At 41.7% G+C, this 26,642-nt stretch overlaps 1 protein-coding gene and 1 pseudogene across 1 annotated transcript; one reads left to right on the top strand and one right to left on the bottom strand.

Annotated features, from left to right (window-relative positions):
* Positions 1–257: 257 nt before the first annotated feature.
* LOC139575245 (P2X purinoceptor 2-like) lies at positions 258–6,847 on the top strand. The gene is made up of 12 exons (XM_071400214.1): positions 258–452; positions 1,174–1,309; positions 3,437–3,508; positions 3,774–3,849; positions 3,979–4,075; positions 4,209–4,289; positions 4,565–4,712; positions 5,031–5,161; positions 5,467–5,557; positions 5,689–5,754; positions 5,870–5,947; positions 6,193–6,847. Exons 1-12 carry the CDS (start codon positions 313–315, stop codon positions 6,298–6,300), a joined length of 1,224 nt encoding a protein of 407 aa, XP_071256315.1. The 5' UTR covers positions 258–312; the 3' UTR covers positions 6,301–6,847.
* An 8,748-nt stretch (positions 6,848–15,595) lies between these two features.
* Positions 15,596–26,461, bottom strand: LOC139575360 (DNA polymerase epsilon catalytic subunit A-like; annotated as a pseudogene).
* Positions 26,462–26,642: the final 181 nt, after the last annotated feature.

The raw sequence follows: 26,642 nt of genomic DNA, 5'->3' as shown, positions 1-26,642 counted from the left end.
GAGAGATACAGAGAGAGAGAGAGAGAGAGAGAGAGAGAGAGAGAGAGAGAGAGAGAGAGAGAGAGAGAGAGAGAGAGAGAGAGAGAGAGAGAGAGAGAGAGAGAGAGAGAGAGAGAGAGAGAGAGAGAGAGAGAGAGAGAGAGAGAGAGAGAGAGAGAGAGAGAGAGAGAGAGAGAGAGAGAGAGAGAGAGAGAGAGAGAGAGAGAGAGAGACTGACTGGCTGACTCATGACACAAGCTTGGAAGTATCTGCGAGAACAAGTCACTCAGGACCTCACATCTGAACAGACAGCTGATAAACTCAGAAATCACTATGGGACTGCTTGAGTTTATAAAGGATTATTTTATTGGTTTCTTGGACTATGAGACCCCCAAGGTAATGGTGGTTAAAAACAAAAAACTTGGAGTCATATATAGAGGGGTTCAGTTTTTTGTGATCACCTATTTCATCTGGTAAGTACTGGCCTCCTGTTTATGCATGCATTAAAAAATAGATAGACAAGTATGTGATTTGAATTAGTATTGTCTTTGTGTGTAACTATCCTGACTTTTTCAGTGATTAATTATTTCTGTTGCATTATCTGTGACCTGCCTTAAATAATGCAGATATTTTGCCAATCAAGGCAACGTTAAGTCTGGTATTGGAAATCATAGGAAGAAAAGAATGGTACCTTTAAAACAAAAATGGTTGGCTTGTAAGCTCAGATGGAATGTTCTGTCAGTGTACCCATATTACTGCTTTCAAAAGCTATACAAGCCACTGTGATGGGAAATTAGTCATTTGCTGAGAATAGCCACTTTGTGGTGAGGAAATGCCTTTCACTCGCAATTAAATACATTGATGGTAACCACATACAGGTTGCTGTCGTCAAGCGGGACTGCTGTATTCTGATTGGCCATTACTGACCACTGTCATTGTGTAATGTGATCCAAATAGGCCAATTTTCATACATTTCGTTTTTTTAATGGTCCTTTAGAGGAAGATGTCTCTCTGTCTACTGTACTGATAAACATCATATTTCAGTGTTCGATTTTCAAACATTTAAAATAAAGTTGATCATATTTAAGTATCTCTCAAAATCAATATATCATAACCCCTAAGAGATCTGAATTGATATTGAATTTGTCCTCAGAACAGAAGTTAATCTGCATCTGTTATGTCGCCCTACTACAGGTATGTCTTTATCAGTCAGAAAGCCTATCAGGACAGTGAGACGAGGCCAGAGAACTCAGTCTACACTAAGATGAAAGGCACAGCAGTGCAGGGGGACCACGTTCTGGACATGGTGGAATATGTCCGACCCTCAGAGGTGAGCCAACTTGAGAACATCAATTTCGTTCAGTCCCATGATCACAGAGCAACCTGACTGATCTATAAATAATAGTAGATATTTAGGATACAAGGTGATTTGTAGATCAGTCAGTCTGCAGTCAATCCTGAACATGCAGTTTGGCTCTGAGTTCATAAAGCAAGGATTATGGGGCAAATATATCAAATCAAATCCAAGCAAATTGAATACAACAGGTGTAGTAGACCTTACAGTGAAATACTTACTTACAAGCCCTTAACCAACAATGCAGTTTTAAGAAATATAAGTGTTAAGAAAGTATTTAATAAAATAAACTGAAGTAAAAAATGGATAGATAAATAAAATTAAAATAATGAAGAAAATAGAAGAAAAAATAATAATTAAGGAGCAACATGAAAATAAGTAGTGAGGCTATATACAGGGGGTACCGGTACAGAGTCAATGTAGCGGGCACAGGTTAGTCAAAGTAATTTAGGTAATATGTACATGTAGGTAGAGGTAAAGTAGTCCAGGTAGCCATTTGCTGTTGGGGAGTTTTAATGCTTGGGGGTAGAAATTGTTAAGAAGCCTTTTGGACCTAGACTTGGCGCTCCGGTACACCTTGCCATGCGGTAGCAGAGAGAACAGTCTATGACTAGGGTGGCTGGAGTCTTTGGCATTTTTTAGGGCCTTCCTCTGACACAGCCTGGTATAGAGGTCCTGGATGACAGGAAGCTTGGCCTCAGTGATGTACTGGGCCGTACGCACTACCCTCTGTACGCACTACCCTCTGAGGCCGAGCAGTTACCATACCAGGCGGTGATGAAACCAGTCAGGATGCTCTCGGTGGTGCAGCTGTAGAACTTTTTGAGGATCTGAGGACCCATGCCAAATATTTTCAGTCTCCTGAGGGGGAAAAGGCGTTGTCGTGCCCTCTTCACGACTGTCTTGGTGTGTTTGGACATGATAGTTTGTTGGTGATGTGGACACCAAGGAACTTGAAGCTCTCAACCTGCTCCACTACAGCCCCGTCGATGAGAATGGGGGACTGCTCGGTCCTCTTTTTCCTGTAGTCCACAATCAGCTCCTTTGTCTTGATCACGTTGAGGGAAAGGTTGTTATCCTGGCACCACACTGCCAGGTCTCTGACCTCCTCCCTATGGGCGGTCTCATCGTTGTAGGTGATCAGGTCTACCACTGTTGTGTCATCGGAAAACTTAATGGTGATGTTGGAGTCGTGCTTGGCCATGCAGTCATGGGTGAACAGGGAGTACAGGAGGGGACTGTGCACGCACCCCTGAGTGGCTCCCGTGTTGAGGATCAGCGTGGCAGATGTGTTGTTGCCTACCCTTACCACCTGGGGCCGGCCCATCAGGAAGTCCAGGATCCAGTTGCAGAGGGAGGTGTTTAGTCCCAGGGTCCTTAGCTTAGTGATGAGCTTTGAGGGCACTATGGTGTTGAACGCTGAGCTGTAGTCGATGAATTGTATTCTCACGTTGGTGTTCCTTTTGTCCAGGTGGGAAAGGGCAGTGTGGATTGCAAGAGATTGCATCATGTGTGGATCTGTTGGGGCGGTATGCAAATTGGAGTGGGTCTAGGGTTTCTGGGATAATGGTGTTGATGTGAGCAATGACCAGCCTTTAGAAGCCCTTGATGGCTACAGACGTGAGGGCTACGGGGTCGGTAGTCATTTAGGCAGGTTACCTTGGTGTTCTTGGGCACAGGGACTATGGTGGTCTGCTTGAAACATGTTGGTATTACAGACTCGGTCAGGGACAGGTTGAAAATGCAGTAAAGACAATAGCCAGTTGGTCAGCGCGTGCTTGGAGCACAGGTTCTGGTAATCCGTCTGGACCTGCGGCCTTGTGAATGTTGACCTGTTTAAAGGTCTTACATCGGCTGCGGAGAGCGTGATAACACAGTCGTCCAGAACAGCTGATGCTCTCATGCATGCTTCAGTGTTGCTTGCCTCGAAGTGAGTATAGAAGTTATTTAGCTCATCTGGTAGGCTCCTGTCACTGGGCAGCTCGCGGCTGTGCTTCCCATAGAAGATGCAATGTGTAGCTAGTTAGTGTATGTTTTTAACATATAGCCTATGTGATTACCAACATATACTGTACATTCTTCTGTGTGGCATTACACCTGCAGGGCGGTGACGTGATCAGCACAATACTGAGACGAGTGGTCACACACAACCAGAGGCAAGGCACGTGTGCTGAGGTGAGAGGTCACAACCATTCTCCACACTCATGTGTTCTCCTGAAACCAATATGAGCTAAATAAAAACTGCAGTCGTTTTGCCATAATTATGTTGAGTTGCGTGCTTTGCTCCATACTCTAATATTGCAACTAGCACTGTCTCCTGGAAAAGCTCTGTAAGATAATGTGATAAAGATCTATCAGTATCATTACCAGTCTACCACCACAGAGAAGGAAAGCCAGTTAATGCTGCCATCTAAACTATTATGTTTTATTTTTTTCTTAGCATTTTACCGTTCCCAATGCCAACTGCTCAAAGGACTCGGACTGCATCTCAGGAAAAGTGGACTTTGATGGCAATGGTACGCACTATAAAGGAGGGGATGAAGGGAAAAGTCTCACTAAGCCAGACATTCTATGAGTCTGTCTGTCTGTCTGTCAGTCAGTAGATGGTTTGTCCTAATGCATTTAGACTGATGTGTTTCCTGTAGGACAAAGAACTGGGCGCTGTGTTCCTTACTATAACCAGACCTTCAAGACCTGTGAGATTCAGACCTGGTGTCCTATTGAGGACTATGCGGCAATACGGTAAGGGTCCATATCAATTTGACATTTTAAATAAGAGGTAGTCAAACACAGAACTACTGTCTCCCTAGTCTGGAATAAATCACTTGTAAAATAATTGTGGCACAAGGGTCTAAACTGTTATTGTCTCCTCCAGGGAGCCGGCATTAGCAGAGGCCATCAATTTCACTGTTTACATCAAGAATGCCATCCATTTCCCAAAATTTAAAGTGTTGAGGTATAGTATGAACCTCAACAACACACACACGCATGCACACACAGTCACACACACATCAACCTCAACAACACACAGAATGCGCACGCAGAATGCAAAACCCATGCACACACTCACACACACGCACACGTACGTCAGGCTGCAATACAAGGTCAATACACTGACAAGGAGCCATACGTAGGTGATATAAAGAACTGTATGATATAGGAAACCATATCCCCGTCAAATATGCAGTCTCAACTGTTTCTACAAGCAATCTTCTCTTATCTCTTTGGCAGAGGAAACATCAAACCAAACAAACGAAATGGGCAGAAATATCTGAATAAGTGTCATTACAATGAGGAGAAACACCCCTACTGCCCCATCTTCCGGCTGGGTTACATCGCAGAACAGGCCAGGGAGAAGTTCAGCGAGCTCTGCAGGACTGTACGTTTACACCCGCAATATACATACATACAGTCAATTTGTATATCCCATTTGACCAATCCCATTATCTATAGAGAACCCTTACATTTCAGTGCTCACAGGGCACACAAAGACCCAATCTTCCATCTAGGTCTAATGTCTCAAACAATATGTGTGTTTCTAATATTTCTGAATCTGACAGTGATTACTGATAACGTAATTAATAGATCATGGAAATAAATAATAAGAGACAATCAACAATAGTGAGGAATGTGAAGATGTGGTGGATAGAGCGCTGCAATGGTTTAGTTAGAGAGCTCATGGATTGTATCCTGTCAGGGGGGAGTGATTGGAGTCTTCATTAACTGGAAGTGTGATCTTGACCTGGACCCCTCGGAGTGTAAACCCACATACTCATTCCGTCGCCTGGACCTTCGGAAGAACCTGCCCAGCTCTGGTTACAACTTCAGGTGAGCCTCTTCATAGCATCTTGTGAATGCTTGGGTCATATTCAATAGTGCACAATGTAGCAAGTGTTTTGCAACAGAAACCGGAAACAAGTGTTTCTTATTGGACAAGTTTAGGTGGTTCCTCATCGTTTTAGTCCGCTTTCCTCCGTTTGGTGCTTAGTGAATAAGACCATGTATTTACTCTTGCCATCTCATTGACATGACCTATTGTAACATTTTAGACTATCTCTGCTGTATCTTGGTAAGGCATGGAGGACTCTTTCCCCCTTTTTCTACAGTTGTTTGACCTAGAAAATTATGTTTAGATTTGCCAAGTATTACAGCAAAGATGGAGAAGAGTTCCGGACACTTATCAAGGCCTTTGGGATTCGTCTTGATGTAATAGTTCATGGACATGTAAGAATTTCCTCCTTTAACCGCCTTCATCAGTACTCAATTCATCAATAACCAGTTGATCAGAATAATTAGTTAGTGACATATGGTTATGGACTTAGTCAAAGTCATACTCCGTAATAATTCCTCTCCAGGCTGGACGATTCAGCATCATCCCAACTATCATCAACACAGTGACAGCCATGACATCAGTTGGAATAGTGAGTTTGATTCAGCACTCTTGTGGTATGAGTTGATGTCTGTTTGTACCAGCTTCCAGTAATGGTTGTACCAACTCCTATCCATTCATTGGCATGTTACTTTTATTCATTCCAGTGTTCCATTATCTGTGACTGGATCATGCTCACTTTCATTGACAAGAACGCTATCTACAGTGGCAGAAAGTTTGATGATGTAAGAAAAAACTACTTGATTCCACACATATATTCATGATCATATTTCATTCTTCTGTTAACCATTTTCTGCTATATCATAGCCCTTATCATTGATTAAACACCCAGTTAGGTAATGTAACTCCCAAAGAATATAGGAGTTTAATGTGTAAATATATTAATATAATTTAATACTTCAGTCTTAGTCTCTATCTGTGAGTTAGCATGGTTCCAAAAACATTTTTTTCTGACCATATATTTCTACAGGACAGTAAAGTTCCCAAACCCAGCCAGACCATCACACTTCCCACAGAATTCACCATCATCAGCTATGGCTCCACCCACTCAGACCTGTCAGAGGGAGTGGCCCTGTGACATCCCACCCCCACAGTGCCCTCTGGCCACATCAGTCTTTGGCCACATGCATATTTGATGTTCTTCCTCAGACCCCTGACTGCTGATCAGACGGATGAGACAGACAGACGGCCATTCCCCCCAAGCAGTCTCAGATGTCATCAGAGAGACCTCCTTGATGGGTCAACCTCTGTCCCTGCGGGATTTAACTGAAAGACAGCTAAGACCACTAAAACATCCTACTTAGTTAGAGTGCCACCAGTTCTTTCACTAAAAGCAATTTCCTATGAAGGGTTAGTGTAAATCTTTTTTGAAAATTCCTGTTGAATAGGGAATTGAATTAGACTCCAATGGAGAAATTCCATGTCCAGTTCAACTGACAGGGACTGAAATGGTACTGACCCCAACTGACTCTCAAATAATTGCAAATGATCTGAATTTAATCCAACCAATGAAAAATAAACTAAATAAGTTATCGCAATCAGATAAACATGTTGGAGTACATTATGCTAAGAACCCTCTTTTCCTGTCTACCCTGAACCAGGTCAATAACTGTATAAGCTATACATGCAAACACAACAATAAATGTCTAGCATCATCAACATAAAACTTGTGATCTCTGCCAGTCAATCATATACTGTACATAGATCAGATTAGAAGAAATAAAGAAAAAATATTTTGGCAGATCATTTTTCTGGTTTGAAAACACACATTTCAAACAATGGGTGAATCAAAAAGACGATGGTAGGCAATTTCAGTATATTATGTTCAGGGATAACAGTCTCTGGGACTATATCCCTCCAATGTTCATGTAGAATACTGATGCTGAGCGAGATGCCTAAGAGGAGAGCTACTCTCAGAGAGAGTAATCAAATAATGATGACATTTCCCACAAAATGGTTTTTATAACAAGATTGTGGGGAAGTGTGAATCCATCTGGACTCGTAGTGAATAATAGAAACATCGATATCGAAAAGGACTCATCTCTGAGGTATACTGGATCAGTGACTGCCTTGTTCAGAGGAGGCTGGTGGGAGGAGCTAAGGAAGGACGGGCTCATTGTAATGGCTGGAATAGAATAAATGGAATGGAGTCATAAATGTCCCACTGGGCAAAGACGTCAATTCAATGTCGGTTCAACGTAATTTCCTTGAAATGACGTTGAAACAATGTTGATTCAACCAGTGTGTGCTCAGTGGGTTGGTTTCCATATGTTTGATGTTTTTGATACCATTCCATTTATTCCATTCCAGCCATTAAAATTAGCATGTCCTCCTATAGTTCCTCCCACCAGCCTCCTCTTGTATTATGCAATAGATGGACCACTGTTGTCTGTTGACAGCCACAATGACACTTTGGAACTAAGTGATATGAACAGACCAAGTCAGATATCATGCCTGTAACAAGAAAAACCTAGGCAATGCTATAAATTCTGTTTTAATGCAGAGTTCTATATTTATTTAATTTTGGAATACATGATAAAATTGCAATACATTTTCCCCTCTGTAACATGATGTCATAATAAAACATAGCATAAAAAGGGATATGGTAAGTATATTGGGCTCTGTACAGAAAGTACTTCACTCAATCATTTGAGACAAGCTATCAGTCGTCAGGGAACCCAATGCAACCAATCTAATTGTAAGACTCAGCTCCAGCGTAGATGTGAAATCAGATTATTGGTCTGAGAGAGAAATGCCCATTAGTACACAAAGTGAGTTCTCTGGGACAATGAGGTTATCGTGATGGAGGTTGGTGGGTTAAGATCACTTTGATCTAGACTGGGAGATGCCATAACCAGTGGCTGTTTTTTTTGTTTTAGTTTTTTACAGACGACCACAACAAAGGGAGCTAGGGATGAATGTGCACTCTTCCTCATCATTATCACTCCAGATAGACTAAATCAACAAATTTTAAAGCCAAGCAACACTGCACTAAACTGTCATTTAAATTCCAGGAAACTCATGCTCAACATCAGCAGCATAGTAATGATAAAATGCTGGTCTTGGAGCAGCAGGCTCTAATAGCTTTCTACAGTATGCTCTGATTCCACAGAAACTCAAATGCATCCTTAAAGCCAGGTGTACAGTCGTGGCCAAATGTTTTGAGAATGACACAAATATACATTTTCGAAAAGTCTGCTGCCTCAGTTTGTATGATGGGAATTTGCATATACTCCAGAATGTTATGAAGAGTGATCAGATTAATTGCAATTAATTGCAAAGTCCCTCTTTGCCATGCAAATGAACTGAATCCCCAAAAAACATTTCCACTGCATTTCAGCCCTGCCACAAAAGGACCAACTGACATCATGTCAGTGATTCTCTCGTTAACACAGGTGTGAGTGTTGACGAGGACAAGGCTGGAGATCACTCTGTCATGCTGATTGAGTTTGAATAACAGACTGTAAGCTTCAAAAGGAGGGTGGTGCTTGGAATCATTGTTCTTCCTCTGTCAACCATGGTTACCTGCAAGGAAACACGTGCCGTCATCCTTGCTTTGCACAAAAAGGGCTTCACAGGCAAGGATATTGCTGCCAGTAAGATTGCACCTAAATCAACCATTTATCGGATCATCAAGAACTTCAAGGAGATCGGTTCAATTGTTGTGAAGAAGGCTTCAGGGCGCCCAAGAAAGTCCAGCAAGCGCCAGGACCATCTCCTAAATTTGATTCAGCTGCGGGATCGGGGCCTCACCAGTACAGAGCTTGCTCAGGAATGGCAGCAAGCAGGTGTGAGTGCATCTGCACGCACAGTGAGGCGAAGACTTTTGGAGGATGGCCTGGTGTCAAGAAGAGCAGCAAAGAAGCCACTTTGGACTGCTGAGGACTGGGGTAAAGTCATTTTCTCTGATGAATCCCCTTTCCGATTGTTTGGGACATCCGGAAAAAAGCTTGTCCGGAGAAGACAAGGTGAGCGCTACCATCAGTCCTGTGTCATGCCAACAGTAAAGAATCCTGAGACCATTCATGTGTGGGGTTGCTTCTCAGCCAAGGGAGTGGGCTCACTCACAATTTTGCCTAAGAACGCAGCCATGAATAAGGAATGGTACCAACACATCCTCCGAGAGCAACTTCTCCCAACCATCCAGGAACAGTTTGGTGACGAACAATGCCTTTTCCCGCATGATGGAGCACCTTGCCATAAGGCAAAAGTGATAACTAAGTGGCTCGGAGAACAAAACATTGATATTTTGGGTCCATGGCCAGGAAACTCCCCAGACCTTAATCCCATTGAGAACTTGTGGTCAATCCTCAAGAGGCGGGTGGACAAACAAAAACCCACAAATTCTGACAAACTCCAAGCATTGATTATGCAAGAATGGGCTGCCATCAGTCAGGATGTGGCCCAGAAGTTAATTGACAGCATGCCAGGGAGGATTGCAGAGGTCTTGAAAAAGAAGGGTCAACACTGCAAATATTGACTCTTTGCATCAACCTCATGTAATTGCCAATAAAAGCCTTTGACACTTATGAAATGCTTGTAATTATACTTTAGTATTCCATAGTAACATCTGACAAAAATATCTAAAGACATTGAAGCAGCAAACTTTGTGGAAATTAATATTTGTGTCATTCTCAAAACTTTTGGCCACAACTGTACACTACATGACTTTCAAAATCCTAACATGGCTGAGCCTCTCACATTAAACGAGGGTCTTTTCTGTCATTTTTTTGTCTTGCCAATGAAGTGGTGCACACACTAAACGAAATGTCACAGACAGGGTGTCACACACTACAATATTCTTCACTTGGTCGTGAGGATTGTCGATACCACGCTGTCTTGCGAAAACAATGATGCCATTAGATTTAACATAGATACAACAAGCTGTGGCTCAAAGCAGCAGTGGTGGAAAAAGTACCCAATATTCATACTTGAGTAAAAGTAAACGACTCCAGTTAATAAAGCAAAAGTCACCCAGTAAAATACTACTTGAGTAAAAGTCTAAAAGTATTTGGTTTTAAATGTACTTAAGTATAAAAATTAAAAGTATAAATAATTTCAAATGTCTTATATTTAGCAAACCAAACAACGCGATTTTCTTGTTATTTATTTTTATTTACGGATAGCCAGGGTCGCAGTTGAACACTCAGGCAGTACAAATGAAGCATTTGTGTTTAGTGAGTCTGCCAGATCAGAGGAAGTAGGGATGACCAGGGATGTTCTCTTGATAAGTGCCCGAATTAGACAATTTTCCTGTCCTGCTAAGCATTCAAAATGTACTTTTGGCTGTCAGGGAAAATGTAAGGAGTAAAAAGTACATTATTTTCTTTAGGAATGTAGTGGAGTAAAAGTAGTCAAAAATATAAATAGTAGTGTACAGATACCCCCAAAACTACTTAAGTAGTACTTAAAAGTATTTTTACTTAAGTACTTTACGCCACTGCAAAGCTGCCTCATAAACGTTTTCAGTCAGACATTCACACTTGCCATACAGAGTTGAAATGTCTAGCTAACATTTAGAATTTAATTGAATAAAATTGAATTGAAAATCGCTGTGAAAATATATAACAAAAATATGGTAATTTCTGCTGTTTGAAACTGATGTACAAACCCAAAACTCAAAGACGCAAAAACGAAACGTAATAGTATGCATAGAAATAGCGCACATAGACACGTTTAAGAAGCGGTAGATCTGTTCTATGTGAATTTGGTCTGTTCGCCCAAAAAGTTACATATTGCCACTTTAAAGATAAGTACAGGTACATAATAGTAGAAGTCACCGATCCTGCTCTAGAGTCTACACATTCTGGATGACGCGAAACAATGTCATCTCACTGGCTTCTTCTCTGGCGCGCTCTCCTTTGCTATACGTGATCATTGTTCTCAAAACTAGTCATTGCACATCTTACACTACAAGAACATTGCAGATTTTGTTCCGATAAAATAAAACATGTTTGAAAATATCGGGACGTCTGGGACTGCTCAAAGACGAGATCAGTAGCCCTCAGATTGCATCTCTGACCAGCTGACCAGCTAATTAAACGAGCGTCAGTGACGGCCGTACGCACCGAGAAGGCAACAACATTGGGATTTTGGCTGCTCTCAAAAGCTTGTCTGGGACAGCTAAATTGCGGCCAAAATCGTGTAGTGTACACCTGGTTTAAGAGTCTATTGACGCACCTATGCATCAATCTTGTAGCATCATAAAATAATCCCCATAAACATCTGTCAATTTAAATTAGAGATATCTGCGGTGGAAGGTGGTTGAGCTACAGCGGTGTTTGTTAGACCACGAGACATCCCGAAAATTGGTATTCTCAAGAAAACGTCTGTAGCAACCGAACAAACTATGACCACTCTATGGAAAGATAAGACTCACGATAGTGTTTTCCGTTTTGCTCTATGTCTGAGGTCTGTACCGCCAATGTGCCAACTTGTCTGTAGCGTCCGAACCGTTTGGGCTACAAACTAATGCGCCACAGGACTCTTCTGTTTCAAGGTCACCTGGTACAGGTTTAGAAACTTTTATGAAAGTATGGAAGTAGTTTTGTGCCCCCCCCCCCACACCCCAAAGGGGTTAAATATATGTCGGAAAAAGACAATATTTTCTTGGCTTTCTATCTAGGAGATACACTTCAAAACCTGTCTGTTTTACCATTTATGAATATGCTATTGAATGCGTTTCTATGGGCTATAGTAGTAAAGAGCAAGTCCAATAATGTACAAAACATTTTATTTCTTCATACCTACAGGGGTCCTAAAATGCTAAATCAAATAGCTAAACGATCCATGGTATGACCATCTTAAAACAATTCCATATGTTAGTTTGTATTGTTTTTTTACTGTACCTGTCTGTTTTGACATTTATGAATGTATTATTGAATGTGATTCTTTGGGCTATAGTAGTAAAGGGAAAATTCAATATTTTAATAAACATTTTTTGTTTTTCGTTATACCTACAGGGTTCCTAAAATTCCAAATCAAATAGCTTAATGTTTTTTTACTGTAAAGTGTGTTGTGATTTAAAATGCTCTTGAAATATAGCTAGATTTGTTTTGATACAATGCAGCTGCATCTTGTTCTAATGGCAGACAGGCAGAGAGACGTGACTTGCAGGACTCATCATTAGCTCATCTCCAGGGAGATCATGGCCCTGAAAGCCATGATGAGAGGATAAATGGGTGAGAAGAATGTAGTCTGGGCCCAAATCAGTGCGTAAAAACCATTAAATAAAAGCTCATACTATTCCTGTGAGCCACATTAGCATCCGATTCCAGAGGGAAGACGCACCACAGGATGTTTAGGACTGATGGGGGTTCCATATCTCAGCACTCAGCACTCAATCAATGAGCAATGGCTGGGGCAACGATAAACAGGACAGATATATACGATTGAGAGGGTTTCAGAGAAGAAAAAAAATGATGATTTCGCTTCGGAAAATGTCCAATGAAAATAGAAACTGTCAGTTGTGTTATTTACAAAAAAGATTTATTGACAAAAATATTAAGACAGGAAAAAACCTTGACAATAGTACTATATTTTTTGTCATCAATGAGATTTCCTATACAAAGGCAAAACACACCATATCTACAATTTTGTCTGGAGACTAGTAAAGACTGGAAAGCTGATTGACGCGATTGGCAACTCATTTACATTTACAGTACATGGGTGGTCAAGAAATGTCGTTTCTATGTTGTTTTTACAGCTACTGTATATAAAATCATAGAGGAATAAAGATGCATGATCATAATTTCTTGTCACATCAAAGATAGATTGTCTCAAAGTTAGCAATATGCCCATCCTGTCCATTCAGCCCATGCTGCATTTGAATACCGCCAGCAGTTAACATCCCACCATGAGTGACATGTGGGTCATGTTTGTTAGGTACCAAATAGAAGAAAACATACTGAAACAGGGAGTATCTGAATTTGTCCCCCCCCAAAAATGCTTGTTTCCAGTTCTCTGTTACAAAACCTTTTGCTACGGTGTGCCCTATTGAATACAACCCTGGTAACTGACTGATCTGAAATGGCGCCGGAGGGGATGGCTGCCGTTTTACAGGCACCTGACCAACTGTGCTATTTTGTGTGTTTTTTTGCATTGTTTGTAACTTATTTTGTATATAATGTTGCTGTTACCGTCTCTTATGACCGAAAACAGCTTCTGGATATCAGAAGAGCAATTACTCACCTCGAACTGGACAAAGATTTTTTCTTTAATGAGTCCAACGCAAAGGATATACTGCTTCTCTGAGACCAGGCCCAAATCCCCATCACTCGCATGAAGAAAAGACGGAAATACAGGGGGCGGAGATCGGGCTGCCTTGTTAGAATTAGTCGGCGAGTGGGTAACCCACCTCTACAATCCGTTCTAATGACCAATGTGCAATCACTGGAAAATAAACTGGATGATCTCCGTTCCAGACTATCCTACCAACGGGACATTTAAAAACTGTAATATCTTATGTTTCACGAGTCGTGGCTGAAAGACGACATGGATAATATACATTGGCTGTTTTTTCTGTGCATCGACAGAACAGCTACGTCTGGTAAGATGAGGGGTGGGGGGAGGGGTGTGTCTATTTGTCAATAACAGCTGGTGCTCGATGTCTAATATTAAGGAAGTCTCGAGGTATTGCTCGCCTGAGGTAAGTACTTCATGATAAACTGTAGACCACACTATCTATCTGCTCAGCATCCGACTGTAAGATGCTACAGAGGGTAGTGCGTACCGCCCAGTACATCACTGGGGCCAAGCTTCCTGCCATCCAGGACCTATATACTAGGCGGTGTCACAGGAAAGCAAAACAAATTGTCAAAGACTCCAATCACCCAAGTCACAGACTCTTCTCTCTGCTACCGCACGGCAAGCAGTACCGGAGTGCCAAGTCTAGGTCCAAAAGGCTCCTTAACAGCTTCTACCCCCAAGCCGTAAGACTGCTGAACAATTAATCAAATGGCCACCCGGACTATTTACATTAACCCCCCCCCCCCCCCCCCCCCTTCCTTTTTTTTTTACACTGCTGCTGTTTGCTGTTTGTCTATGCATAGTCACTTTACCCCTACCTACATGTACAAATTACCTCGACTAACCTGTACCCCTACACATTGACTCAGTACCGGTACCCCCTGAATATAGCTTCGTTGTAGTGTGCAGCAATTTCTAGGCCTTATCAATAATGAATTTAATCTTGCTTATTGACAATGTTTGGCATGTCCATGCTCAGCCATAAAGTCATTTACAGTAGACCTAGACCCTATATCAGTGTGAATGCTATTGAAGCCATGCAATTACTGAGAACAATGTGTACAGCAAATGGGTTCATGTTAACGTATTTAGCAAAGATAGGCCTACATTTTGTTATTTAATTTCAGTAAGCCATTTAACAAACTATAATGGATTAACATTGGAATTGGAGTTGATTCCAAGGCAATACATAAAAGACCTTAAATACACAACCTGAAGCAACCACATATTTCGCCATGGAGCACGTTCTGATTGGTCAGTGAGGGGCCAAGCCTCGACACACCCACAAATTGTTTATTCATCAAAACCCAGCCCTTTCTCGCCAACGCGAGCATGTGTGCCAGTAATTGTGATAGTGAAAATATTTCTGACACACCCCTGAACCTATAGCTCTAGCGACTGCACTTAGATTTACCATTGCATTAGATTTGTTCAAATAGAGCCCATGGTCAGAGACCACAATTTCCTGAGAACTGGTGTCACTGAGTAGCTATCAATTCAAAAGAGCCTGCTGCAAGATGGCATTGGTTCAAGTGAACCTGGGTTGTGACTCGTGTTCAATTGGCGCCAAACAGAGAAAACAAACTGAAAAAGGGAGGAAACACAGAACAGATTTTTTAAACATTGTATATGCAGGAGCACACCCTCACACATGAGCCCACACCTGCACTCAGACACACGCACACACCACAGGAGGTTGGTGACACATTAACTGGGGCGATCAGGCTCGTGGTAATGACTGGAGCAGAATTACTGGAATGGTATCAAATACATCAAACACATGGTCTCCAGGTGTATGATGCCATTCCATTTGCGCAGTTCCAACCATTATTATGAGCTGTTCTCCCCTCAGCAGCCTCCTGTGACACACACACACACACACACACACACACACACACACACACACACACACACACACACACACACACACACACACAGCTGCTCGAGACGTAATGATGGGTGGATGCAAAATGAGCAGAGCTTGAAAGAAACTATACTAGAAATTATATAAGTAGAAATGTAACCTGTAGCGCTTCACTCACCTGTGCCACTGAGGGATCCTTGCAAAGGTCAACATCGCAGCAGGTTGTAGTGGTGGCAGATGACCTCGGCAGGATGCAGGAGTTTCAGGGGTCCCGGAACTGGGCGTCCTCCGAAAACTCACCCACGTCCACCAGGCTCAGCAGGTCCCTCTTTAGCTTATTCACCATGTTGGCGTCCAGGGAGAGCACCTATAGGGGAGGGTTGTGTTCATGAGGCATGAAACAGAAGAAAACAGAACTGAAATGCTCATTTTCATTTTGCATTACGGAACACTTTGAAACAGTGTGCACTAATGTATATGATCCTGGGGTGTATTCACTAGGCACATAACGGAAGCAAACGGGCCGGGACTACCTGAACTTGTCCAATAACAAACACAAATTTTCATTGCAAAACTTTGACATTGCGGTGCGACCCGTGTTCCCAGTCACTGACCTGGCAGACGTATTTGATGAACTCCAGGGCTGGGTTTCTGAGTGGCAGGTGGGAGCCGGGCAGTAGAGCTCTGCTACCCGACACCGACTGGCCCCGACATTATACATCAAGTTAGGGCTGGCTAGGACCTGTTTTTTCATAAATAACTAGGCTACGGGCAGGGCTCAGGTATCACAAAGTGTATTACCAACATTTTGAAGCTGAGCCATTTGCTCGTAGTCTTGTTAACACCAGCCTCAGTGAGTCAGTAGTCATGTGGGTCACACGTCAGCCATGCTAATTTGCTCGTGCTCTGCTGTGCAGTACAGTCATATCTGACTAAGATCATAACATGGTGTCAGAAGTGCTTCAACCTCATTAAAAGAAAGAGACAGCGAGCTGCCTGGGTGCAGGGAGTCAGTGACTGACAGAGAATTGCAGCTAATGGATTTACTAACAGAGGAAGTTATTTTTGATTTCGGGCAGAGCCGGGCTTTAAATTTGGCAGAAGCAATCAGGCCTGGGTAGGGTAGGGCCTGAATGTCACGGGCATGGGTTGGGCTTTAAATTCATGCCCGTGCAGGGCTCTACCGGGCAGGACGGGGAACATCTCTGAGGGCTAGGCATCTCTGAACATCTCTGAGGGCTGGCCTGTCACCAGTAGCGTAAAGTACTTAAGTAAAAATACTTTAAAGTACTTCTTAAGTAGTTTTTTGGGGTATCTGTAATTTACTTTACTATTATATTTTTGACAACATTTAATTTGACTTTACTGCATTCCTAAAGAAAATAATGTACTTTTTACTCCATACATTTTCCCTGACAAAAAGTACTCGTTATATTTTAAATGCTTAGCAGGACAGAAAATGGTCCAATTCACACACTTACCAAGAGAACAACAATGGTCATCCCCACTGCCTCTGATTTGACGGACTCACTAAACACAAATGCTTCATTTGTAAAAGATGTCCGAGTGTTGGTGTGCCCCTGGCTATCCGTAAATGGAAGGGGAAAAAAACATGAAAATTGTGCTGTCTGGTTTGCGTAATATAAGGAATTTGAAATTATTAATGCTTTTACTTTTGATACTTAAGTATATTTCAAAGGAAATCCTTTTAGTATTTTACTCAAGTAGAATTTTACTGGGTGACTTTCTCTTTTACTTGAGTGATTTTAAATTAAAGGTATCTTTACTTTTACTCAAGTATGACAATTAGGTTATTTTTCCACCACTACCAGTCACCTTCTTCTGGATCTTCTGGGTGATGCTGAAGAAGTGCTGGGTCAGGATGTTGGACACATACTCCTGGGAGAAGGAGAGTGTCATGGAATTATTGTAATCAAAAGGAGAGACTTTTACATTTCTTCAAAACAAGTCAACTTAATTATTTAATTACTGCAGTAATGGAGTTTGTCAATGAGGGGATTCACAGAGTTCAAGTAACAGACATCTCAACATCAACTGTTCGGAGGAGACTGCGTGAATCAGGTTTTCATGGTCGAATTGCTGCAAAGAAACGACTACTAAAGGACACCAGGAAGAAGACACTTGCTTGGGCCAAGAAACATGAGCAATGGACATTTGACCAGTGGAAATCTATGTCCTTTGGTCTGATGAGACCAAAGTTGAGATTTCTGGTTCCAACCGCAGTGTCTTTGTGAGGTGCAAAGCTGTCATCAAGGCAAAGGGTGGCTACTTTGAAGAATCTAAAATTGTAAATATATTTAGATTTGTTTAACACTATTTTGGTTACTACATGATTCCATATGTGTTATTTCATAGTTTTAATGTCTTCACTATTATTCTACAATGTAGAAAATAGTAAAAATAAAGAAAAACTGTTGAATGAGTAGGTGTGTCCAAACTTTTGACTGGTACTGTACCTTGTGGCTTTGTACCGCTCTCTCATTACTTACCGGGAAGAGCGCTGGAGTCTCCTGCTGCTTGCTGGGAAGCCTGCCCTGCCCCCCCGCCTCTTAATGGGTGTGGTTCTTGGGGCGTTACGTCTTTTCTTCTCTCGCATGCCGTGGTCAACGGCAGCGATGTAGGCTGAGAGGAAACAGAACAGACATGATAAAAGGATGGATGGATTTGTGCAGGAAATCAGGGAGCTGTGTCCACGCACCTCCTCCAAATTCATTATGGATCAAACACTGTACACATATGATAACAGACGGTCATGAGGAAGTATTTCTGACAGGAGGCAGTCTGGGCCAGACACTGCATGATGTTCCATCAGCTCCTCCACCTCATCCATGTCTCCAGCGCCATCCTCCTCCTCATCGTCAGCTTCCTCCTCGTCCTCACTGCTCTCTTCCTCCTCTCCACCCCCATTTCCCTTCTTCTAGGCTGTCCTGTTCTAAAAGTCAATGCAGGTGGTGTGTCATTTTTACCCCAGCCTTTTTCAATGGTTATGAGAAATGGGAAACACATACACACATGGTTTAAAAGCAGGTACAGTAGAACTAGAATGCACCTCTCCATACAGGACACTGGAGGGCAGCTTTCCCTCCACTCTTCCATAATTTGCCAGATGCATCCACATAAGGATCTCCCAGCAGTGGGAGAAGGAGATGGGAAATCTTCCATTCCAGGAGTGAATACTGCAAGGAAGATGATTGAGGATTGTTTTGGTCAGATAAAGTTTTTTTATTTTTTATATTAAAACAAAACCTTGCCTACTAATTTCTGGTCAGTGCTTGTTCCCTTTACCCTATGTGATTTAGCTCTAACCCTTATTTATTCATTCAAGCATCCATGAACTTGACAGGGCTTGCCATCACTCGGCCACCATGCATCACTGATTTATAAGCAATATTTGTTTATTAGTCAAAAATATTGTTTTCTTATGTTCAGTAATTGGCTTTGATATTTCCATAGCCAGCATATGGATATGTTATAAAACAGCAACGTTCTAGAGGGATAGTAGTACATGGGGCGGGTAGCAACGTAATCGATGGCGTCCTCTATCCTTCTCTTCTTGGTGCACAGCAGGATGCGGTTACAGTTCCCCTACACCATGGTGGAGGTAGGTAGGTCGTCCAACTGAACTGACCACACAGAGACAACAGAGAGAGACAACAGAAAGAGAGGAGAGAGAGACTGACAGACTGCGAGAGATATTTGATTTTATTAGGATCTCTTTTAGTCCTCATTTGGACTAATCTTCCAAGAGTCCTTAAACATTAAAATACAATTTATAATACGATCACATTTTCAGATATAACACTGTTACAAACAGACATAATACACTGACATATTGACCAGATAAATACTCTTAACAGTCTAAAAAGATAGATTGGTTCCTTCATCTACCATAGTCCTGCACAACCTTCCAATGTACTATATTTAAAAGGTTCTAAAGTACTGTTTGAATGCATATATTGAAAGGTTTCTGGTTTGCTCAGATAAATTACTCAATGTCTTTATTGCTCTGAAGCTAAATGTTATTTTGCCTATTTTCTATTCTGTCTGGATAACACATAGATGGTGGACAATCCATTCCTAGTATTGACTGAATATCTGGTCTCTTACCAACTGAATATTGTTGTGAATGGAGTTTGACTGTTTTAAATGGTGGACACTGTGAAATAAAATAAGCATGTTTTTTTCAATTATCTTTTTGATTGATGACCATCCAAGAGCATTGTGCATGACTACAACATAATAACCATATATCCACCTTAAAACAATCCTTGCTACTTTGTTCTGTGCAATCTGCTGCCTCCTAATTTCACTTGCTGAGACAGCGAGAGCGACAAAGACGGAGGGAGATAAAGACAGAGAGACAGCAAGAGAGAAACAGAGGTAGAGAGAACGACAAAGACAGAGAGCGAGAGAGACAGAAGAGAGTAGGCAGCCTGGTCAACAGAGTAGCAGAGACGGCCTCTGAGTGGTTCCCCAACTCCCACATCACCACCGTCGTCAGTGGACAGGAGAACCCTGTAGCATTGAGTTAGATTTTAACAGCTCCTCCAATAAATCTGTACTAAACACACACACACACACACACACACACACACACACACACACACACACACACACACACACACACACACACACACACACACACACACACACACACACACACACACACACACACACACACACACATCGTAATAAAAGTTTACTTGTTCAATGAAACAGAAAAAATGTTGGCTGTTATCCTGTTTATCTCAATCTTAACAACTTAGTAGTTACTGTATTTCTGACTGTTATTCTTTCTTTTTGCAACGTGAAATCACTATTAGTTAGCATGTGGAACATTCAGGGCCTAAACTCATCAACCTTTGGACTGAAGAGTTTAGCACTGGAGTTCAACAAAAATCTTAAAGATGTTGACGTCATCATTCTGCAGGAGACATGGTGTAAGGCTGACATTGTAGCCTGTGGGACAGTGAGTGACAGAGAGGTCATTGTGCCATCACAGAAACACAGCTCTGTCAATAGAGGCAGAGACTCTGGAGGATTGATCATTTGGTACAAATCCAAACTACAAAATCTAATTGATCCCCTCAAAATTAGTAAATATCACATTTGGTTAAAACTGAAAAAATTACTTGTACTGACAGAAAAAGATGCCCATATTACTCAGAGAATCCCCATATTAGTCAGAGATCTTCCCCACCCTTGAGGAAGAGATGTGCCATTTCCAGGCCCGGGGAAATGTGCTCATCTGTGGGGACACAATTGCGCGCACAGGAACACTACCTGATCTAACGACCACAAGAGGGGACAGCTTTATTACAGGCCATACTGTTTCTAACTGTCTTAATCTCCCCCATAGAAACAACAGTGACAGCTCCATCAACAAAAACAGAAGGGAACTGTTTCAGCTCTGTCGAAGCCTGGGTCTGTACTTTGTCAATGGTAGGTTACGGGGGGACTCTTTGGGGAGATTCACCTATTGCTCACCTCTAGGCCACAGCACAGTAGACTATATGATTACAGACATTGATCCTTTCTCTCTCAGCTCATTCACTGTCAAGCCACTAACACCTCTGTCTGATCACAGCCAAATTACATTGCTCCTCAAAAGACCAGACATGGAAACAACTACACATTCACAGCCCAGTAAGCTGTAGAACATCAGAAATTCATACAGATGGGCCCAAAACAGCACAGAAGAATACCAGAAAGCTACCTGTAACCAAAATATCCAAACACTCTTAGATAACTTTCTGGATAGCACATTCACTCACAGTAAAGAAGGCATCAATCTAGCAGTAAAAAACATCAACTACATATTCAGGCAAACGGCAAAAGAAGCACAACTGATTTTTTTTTAAAGACCACAGATGACAACTGGTTTGATGCAGATTGTAAAATTATAAGGAAAAAGCTTAGAACACTATCCAACCAAAAGCGCAGAGACCCAAATAATGGTGAATTACGCTTTCATTACTGTGAGACTTTAAAGCTCTATAAAAACGTACACTCAGAACCAAACGAGCACAGTACAACAGCAAGCAGCTGACACTAATTGAAGAGTCCATAAACACAAACAACTTCTGGCAAAATTTGTAAAAAAAAATAATAATAATCTAAACAAGAAGAATTAGCGATACAAAATGGTGACATATGGACAACCCATTTTAAAACAAAAACGCTGAAAAATTGTCACGCCCTGACCTTAGAGAGCCTTTTTATGTCTCTATTTGGTTTGGTCAGGGTGTGATTTTGGGTGGGCATTCTATGTTTTGTTTTTCTATGATTTTGTATTTCTATGTTTTGGCCGGGTATGGTTCTCAATCAGGGACAGCTGTCTATCGTTGTCTCTGATTGGGAACCATACTTAGGTATCCCTTTTCCCTCCTTTTTTTGTGGGAAGTTGTCTTTGTTTGTGGGACTTTAGCCTTAAGCTTCACGGTCGTGTTTGTATTGTTTATTGTTTTTGTCGGTGTCATCATCCTAATAAAAAGGAATATGTACGCTCACAACGCTATGCTTTGGTCTACTTCTGTTGACGGCCGTGACAAAAATGCCAAATTCATGAGGAGTTGAATAGATTAGAAAAAGCTATAAAAAGACAATCAAAATCCATTGGACTCCTCAATTACTGACAAGGAGCACTGTAAGAAACTTCAGGCCCTCAAATTTAAAAAAAGCATACGGACCTGATGCCATCCTAAATGAGATGCTCAAACTCACTAGTGCAAAATTTCAATTGGCTATATTAAAACTGTTTAATTTGATCCAGAGTGTAAGTTATTTCCCTGACATCTGGAATCAAGGACTCATAACCCAAATCTTTAAGAACGGAGACAAATTTGACCCTAACAATTACAGAGGCATTTGTGTGAACAGTAACCTGGGGAAGGTTTTCTGTAAATGTAAGAGTTCTAAACTTCCTTAATAAGCACAATGTCTTGAGTAAAAGCCAAATTGGATTTATACCAAAACATCGCACGACTGATCATATTTACACCCAACACACCGTGATAGATCAACATGTCCACCAAAATAATACGTTTGCTTTATCAACTTCCAAAAAGCATTTCAAATCAAAGTTTATTTGTCACGTGCGCCGAATACAACAGTTGTAGACCTTACAGTGAAATGCTTACTTACAGGCTCTAATCAATAGTGCAAAAAAGGTATTAGGTGATCAATAGGTAAGTAAAGAAATAAAAACAACAGTAGAAAGACAGTGAAAAATAACAGTAGCGAGGCTATATACAGTAGCGGGGCTACATACAGACACAGGTTAGCCGGGCTGATTGAGGTAGTATGTACATGTAGATATGGTTAAAGTGACTATGCATATATGATGAACAGAGAATATCAGTAGCGTAAAAGAGGCGAGGTGTGAGGTCGACTTACAAAACAAGAATTCACCAAATGGGACAAACACCCCATTGAATCCCAGCATGCAGAGTTCTGTAAGATTATCCTACATGTCCAGAGGAAAACTACAAACAATGCATGCAGGGCAGAATTAGGCCAATATCCACTAATAATAACTCAAAAAAGAGCAATTAAGTTTTGGAAACATCGAAAATACAGTGACCCACTCTCATATCATTACCAAGCACTGCAATGCCAAGAGCTGAGCAAAGAAAAGAGTCCCCTCATCCAGCTGGTCCTAGGGCTAAGTTCACAAACCTGTTCTACTAACACACTCAGGACCAAAACATCCAAACAATCAGAATAAAACAAATTACAACACAGTCAAAACAAAACTACATTGCTTATTGGGAAACACAAGCACAAAGCAAAATGCAGTGCTATCTGGCCCTAAATCGACAGTACACCGTGGCTAACTATTTGACCATGGTTACTGATCAAAACCTTAGAAAAACCTTGACAAAGTACAGGCTCAGTGAGCCTAGCCTTGCCATTGAGAAGGGTAGACACAGGAAAACCTCACTTCACCATCTGGGAGTCCGACGGCTGAATCTGGGTTTGGCAGATGCCAGGAGAACGCTACCTGCCCCAATGCATAGTGCCAACTGTAAACTTTGGTGGAGCAGGAGTAATGGTCTGGGGCTGTTTTTCATGGTTCAGGCTACACCCCTTAGTTCCAGTGAAGGGAAATCTTAACGCTACAGCATATAATGACATTCTAGATGACTCTGTGCTTCCAACTTTGTGGCAACAGTTTGGGGAAGGCCCTTTCCTGATTCAGCATGACAATGCCCCCTGCACAAAGCGAGGTCCATACAGACTGGCCTGCACACAGTCCTGATCTCAACCCCATCGAACACCTTTGGGATGAATTGAAACGCAGACTGCAAGCCAGGCCTAATCGCCCAACCTCACTAATGCTCTTGTGGCTGAATGGAAGAAAGTCCCCACAGCAATGTTCCAACATCTAGAGGAAAGTCTTCCCAGAAGAGTGGGTGATATTATAGCAGCAAGGGGGGGACCAACTTCATATTAATGCCCATGATTTTGGAATGAGATGTTTGAGGAGCAGTCGTCCACATACTTTTGCCCATATTATGTATATAACTGCAACAAAAAAACAGTGCTACTCACCAGATGATGATCATTAGTAAACCAAGTTTGAAAATTAATCTTGAAAAAGTTGACGCTAACAAATTAGCAACTACATCCACCTTGAAGTTGATAACAGCTGCTGCAGCCGCCTTGCCATTGAGTAAATTTCCATGCACACTAATAATTCGGTATTAAAACGGATTATGGCAGTAGGCAGATTATGCAATAGTAACGTAAACACCTTACTCTGTTTATCTTCATAAGGTCAAAATCAAAGTAAGCATATGCTGATTAAAACACCTGGTTTTCTGATCAATCTTTCAAATTATTAAGACATGTAAACACCTTAAATCGGCATTCCACTGGTGTATTTGTTCTGCGTATGTGCTAGCAACAGCCGAGCGAGCCTCCCTCTTCAGTGCGAGTGAAGTGAGTCTGCAACAACAGAATGTATGTGTAGTAGTAGTTTTCACATACCAACTTTATACAGAACTAGCCAAAAGTTGGGACACACCTACTCATTGTAGAATAACAGTGAAGACATCAAAACTATGAAATAACACATATGGAATCATGTAGTAACCAAAAAACAAATCAAACAATATTTTATATTTGAGATTCTTCAAAGTAGCCACCCTTTGCACACTCTTGGCATTCCCTCAAACAGCTTCATGAGGCATGTTCCCACATATGCTGAGCACTTGTTGGCTGTTTTTCCTACACTCGGCGGTCCGACTCATCCCAAACCATCTCAATTGGGTTGAGGTCGGGTGATTGTGGAGGCCAGGTCATCTGATGCAGCACTCTATCACTCTCCTTCTTGGTCAAATAGCCCTTACACAGTCTGGAGGTGTGTTTTGGGTCACTGTCCTCTTGAAAAACAAATGATTGTGGGACTAAGCGCAAACCAGATGGGATGGTGTATTGCTGCAGAATTCTGTGGTAGCCATGCTGGTTAAGTGTGCCTTGATTTCTAAATAAATCACTGACAGTGTCACCAGCAAAGCACCATCACACCTCCTCCATGCTTCACAGTGGGAACCACACATGCAGAGATCATCCGTTCACCTACTCTGTGTCTCACAAAGACACGGCAGTTGGAACCAAAAATCTCAAATTTGGATTTATCAGACCAATGGACAGTTTTCTAACAGTTTAATGTCTATTGCTCGTGTTTCTTGACCCAAGTAAGTCTCTTTTTCTTATTGGTGTCCTTTAGTAGTGTTTTTTTTGCAGCAAGTCGACCATGAAAGCCTGATTCACCCAGTCACCTCTGAACAATTGATGTATAGATGTCTGTTACTTGAACTCTGTGAAGCATTTATTTGGGCTGCAATTTCTGAGGCTGGTAACTAATTAACTTATCCTCTGCAGCAGAGGTAACTCTGGGTCTTCCATTCCTGTGGCGGTCCTCATGAGAGCCAGTTTCATCATAGCGCTTGATGGTTTTTGCGACTGCACTTGAAGAAACTTTCAAAGTTCTTGAAATTTTCTGGATTGAATGACCATGTCTTAAAGTAATGAGGTACTGTCGTTTCTCTATGCTTATTTGAGTTGTTCTTGCCATAATATGGACTTGGTATTTTTACCAAATAGGGCTGTCTTCTATACACCACCCCTACCTTGTCACAACACAACTGATTGGCTCAAATGCATGAAGAAGGAAAGAAATTCCACAAATGTGATTGTGAAATTCCACAAGGCACACCTGTTAATTGAAATGCATTCCAGGTGACTACCTCATGAAGCTGGTTGAGAGAATGCCAAGAATGTGCACAGCTGTCATCAAGGCAAAGGTTGGGTACTTTGAAGAATCTCAAATATATATATTTTGATTTGTTTAACACTTTTTTGGTTACTACATGATTCTGTGTGTTATTTCATTGTTTTGATGTCTTCACCATTATTCAACAATGTAGAAAATAGTAAAAATAAAGAAAAACCCTTGAATGAGTAAGTGTCCAAACCTTTGACTGGTACTGTATGTCCAAATGCAGAATAAAATATGCTTCCCAAAAATACCATGTTCGCTGTGGTAGAACGTTTATTTTTTATTGCCGATTTTCTGCATTTATCAGTGCCATCAGGTAGCCCAATTTCAGATGTGTCCAGGAATATTAGGGGAATCGTTCTTATTGCAAAGCATGTCAACGTTTTCATCAAACTATTATATTAATCTGACTATCCACAATAAATCGCATTATTGTGTGTGTAATGGATGTGAAATGGCTAGCTAGTTAGCGGTGGTGCGCGCTAATAGCCTTTCAATCGGTGACTTCACTTGCTCTGAGACCTTGAAGTAGTGGTTCCCCTTGCTCTGCAAGGGCCGCGGCTTTTGTGGAGCGATGGGTAACAATGCTTCGTGGGTCCCTGGCTCGCGCCCGGGTCGGGGCGAGGGGACGGACTAAAGTAAAACTGTTACATGTAACCGTACTCATTGTTACACTACTACAACACAAGCTAGCTAACGTTACTTGCGTTAGAGTGGGAAAACGACTGCTTGCAACACATTGGATGCAGTCCAAACACTTAAAAAGACACACCCTCGTCCACTTACCCTCACCTTATGCCCTTGGGGGAAAACCGTCGCCATGTTGGCGGGTGTTCCAAATGATTAGCCAAGCAAGGGAAGTTTGCAACAGAAGCCCCTCATCCCTCGTTTTTAGTCGGCTTTGCGAGTGTACAATTATCACTCTGAGGCCTGAAACTCCCTATAATTCAATTCGCGACGATCGTACATCCGTAAGAAAAATCTGCGAAAATTTAAAAATAAC

Source organism: Salvelinus alpinus, chromosome 5 (assembly GCF_045679555.1).
Source record: "Salvelinus alpinus chromosome 5, SLU_Salpinus.1, whole genome shotgun sequence".
NCBI lineage: Eukaryota > Metazoa > Chordata > Actinopteri > Salmoniformes > Salmonidae > Salvelinus > Salvelinus alpinus.
The sequence above is the reverse complement of the archived record's forward strand: the minus strand, read 5'-3'. Positions and strand labels throughout refer to the sequence as shown.

Excerpts from the sequence above, each read along its gene's own strand:
- LOC139575245 (XM_071400214.1), top strand. The coding sequence starts at position 313 with ATGGGACTGCTTGAGTTTATAAAGGATTATTTTATTGGTTTCTTGGAC. Across the intron at positions 1,310-3,436 it reads AATATGTCCGACCCTCAGAG|GGCGGTGACGTGATCAGCAC; the intron begins GTGAGCCAACTT and ends TTACACCTGCAG. Across the intron at positions 4,076-4,208 it reads GAGGACTATGCGGCAATACG|GGAGCCGGCATTAGCAGAGG; the intron begins GTAAGGGTCCAT and ends TGTCTCCTCCAG.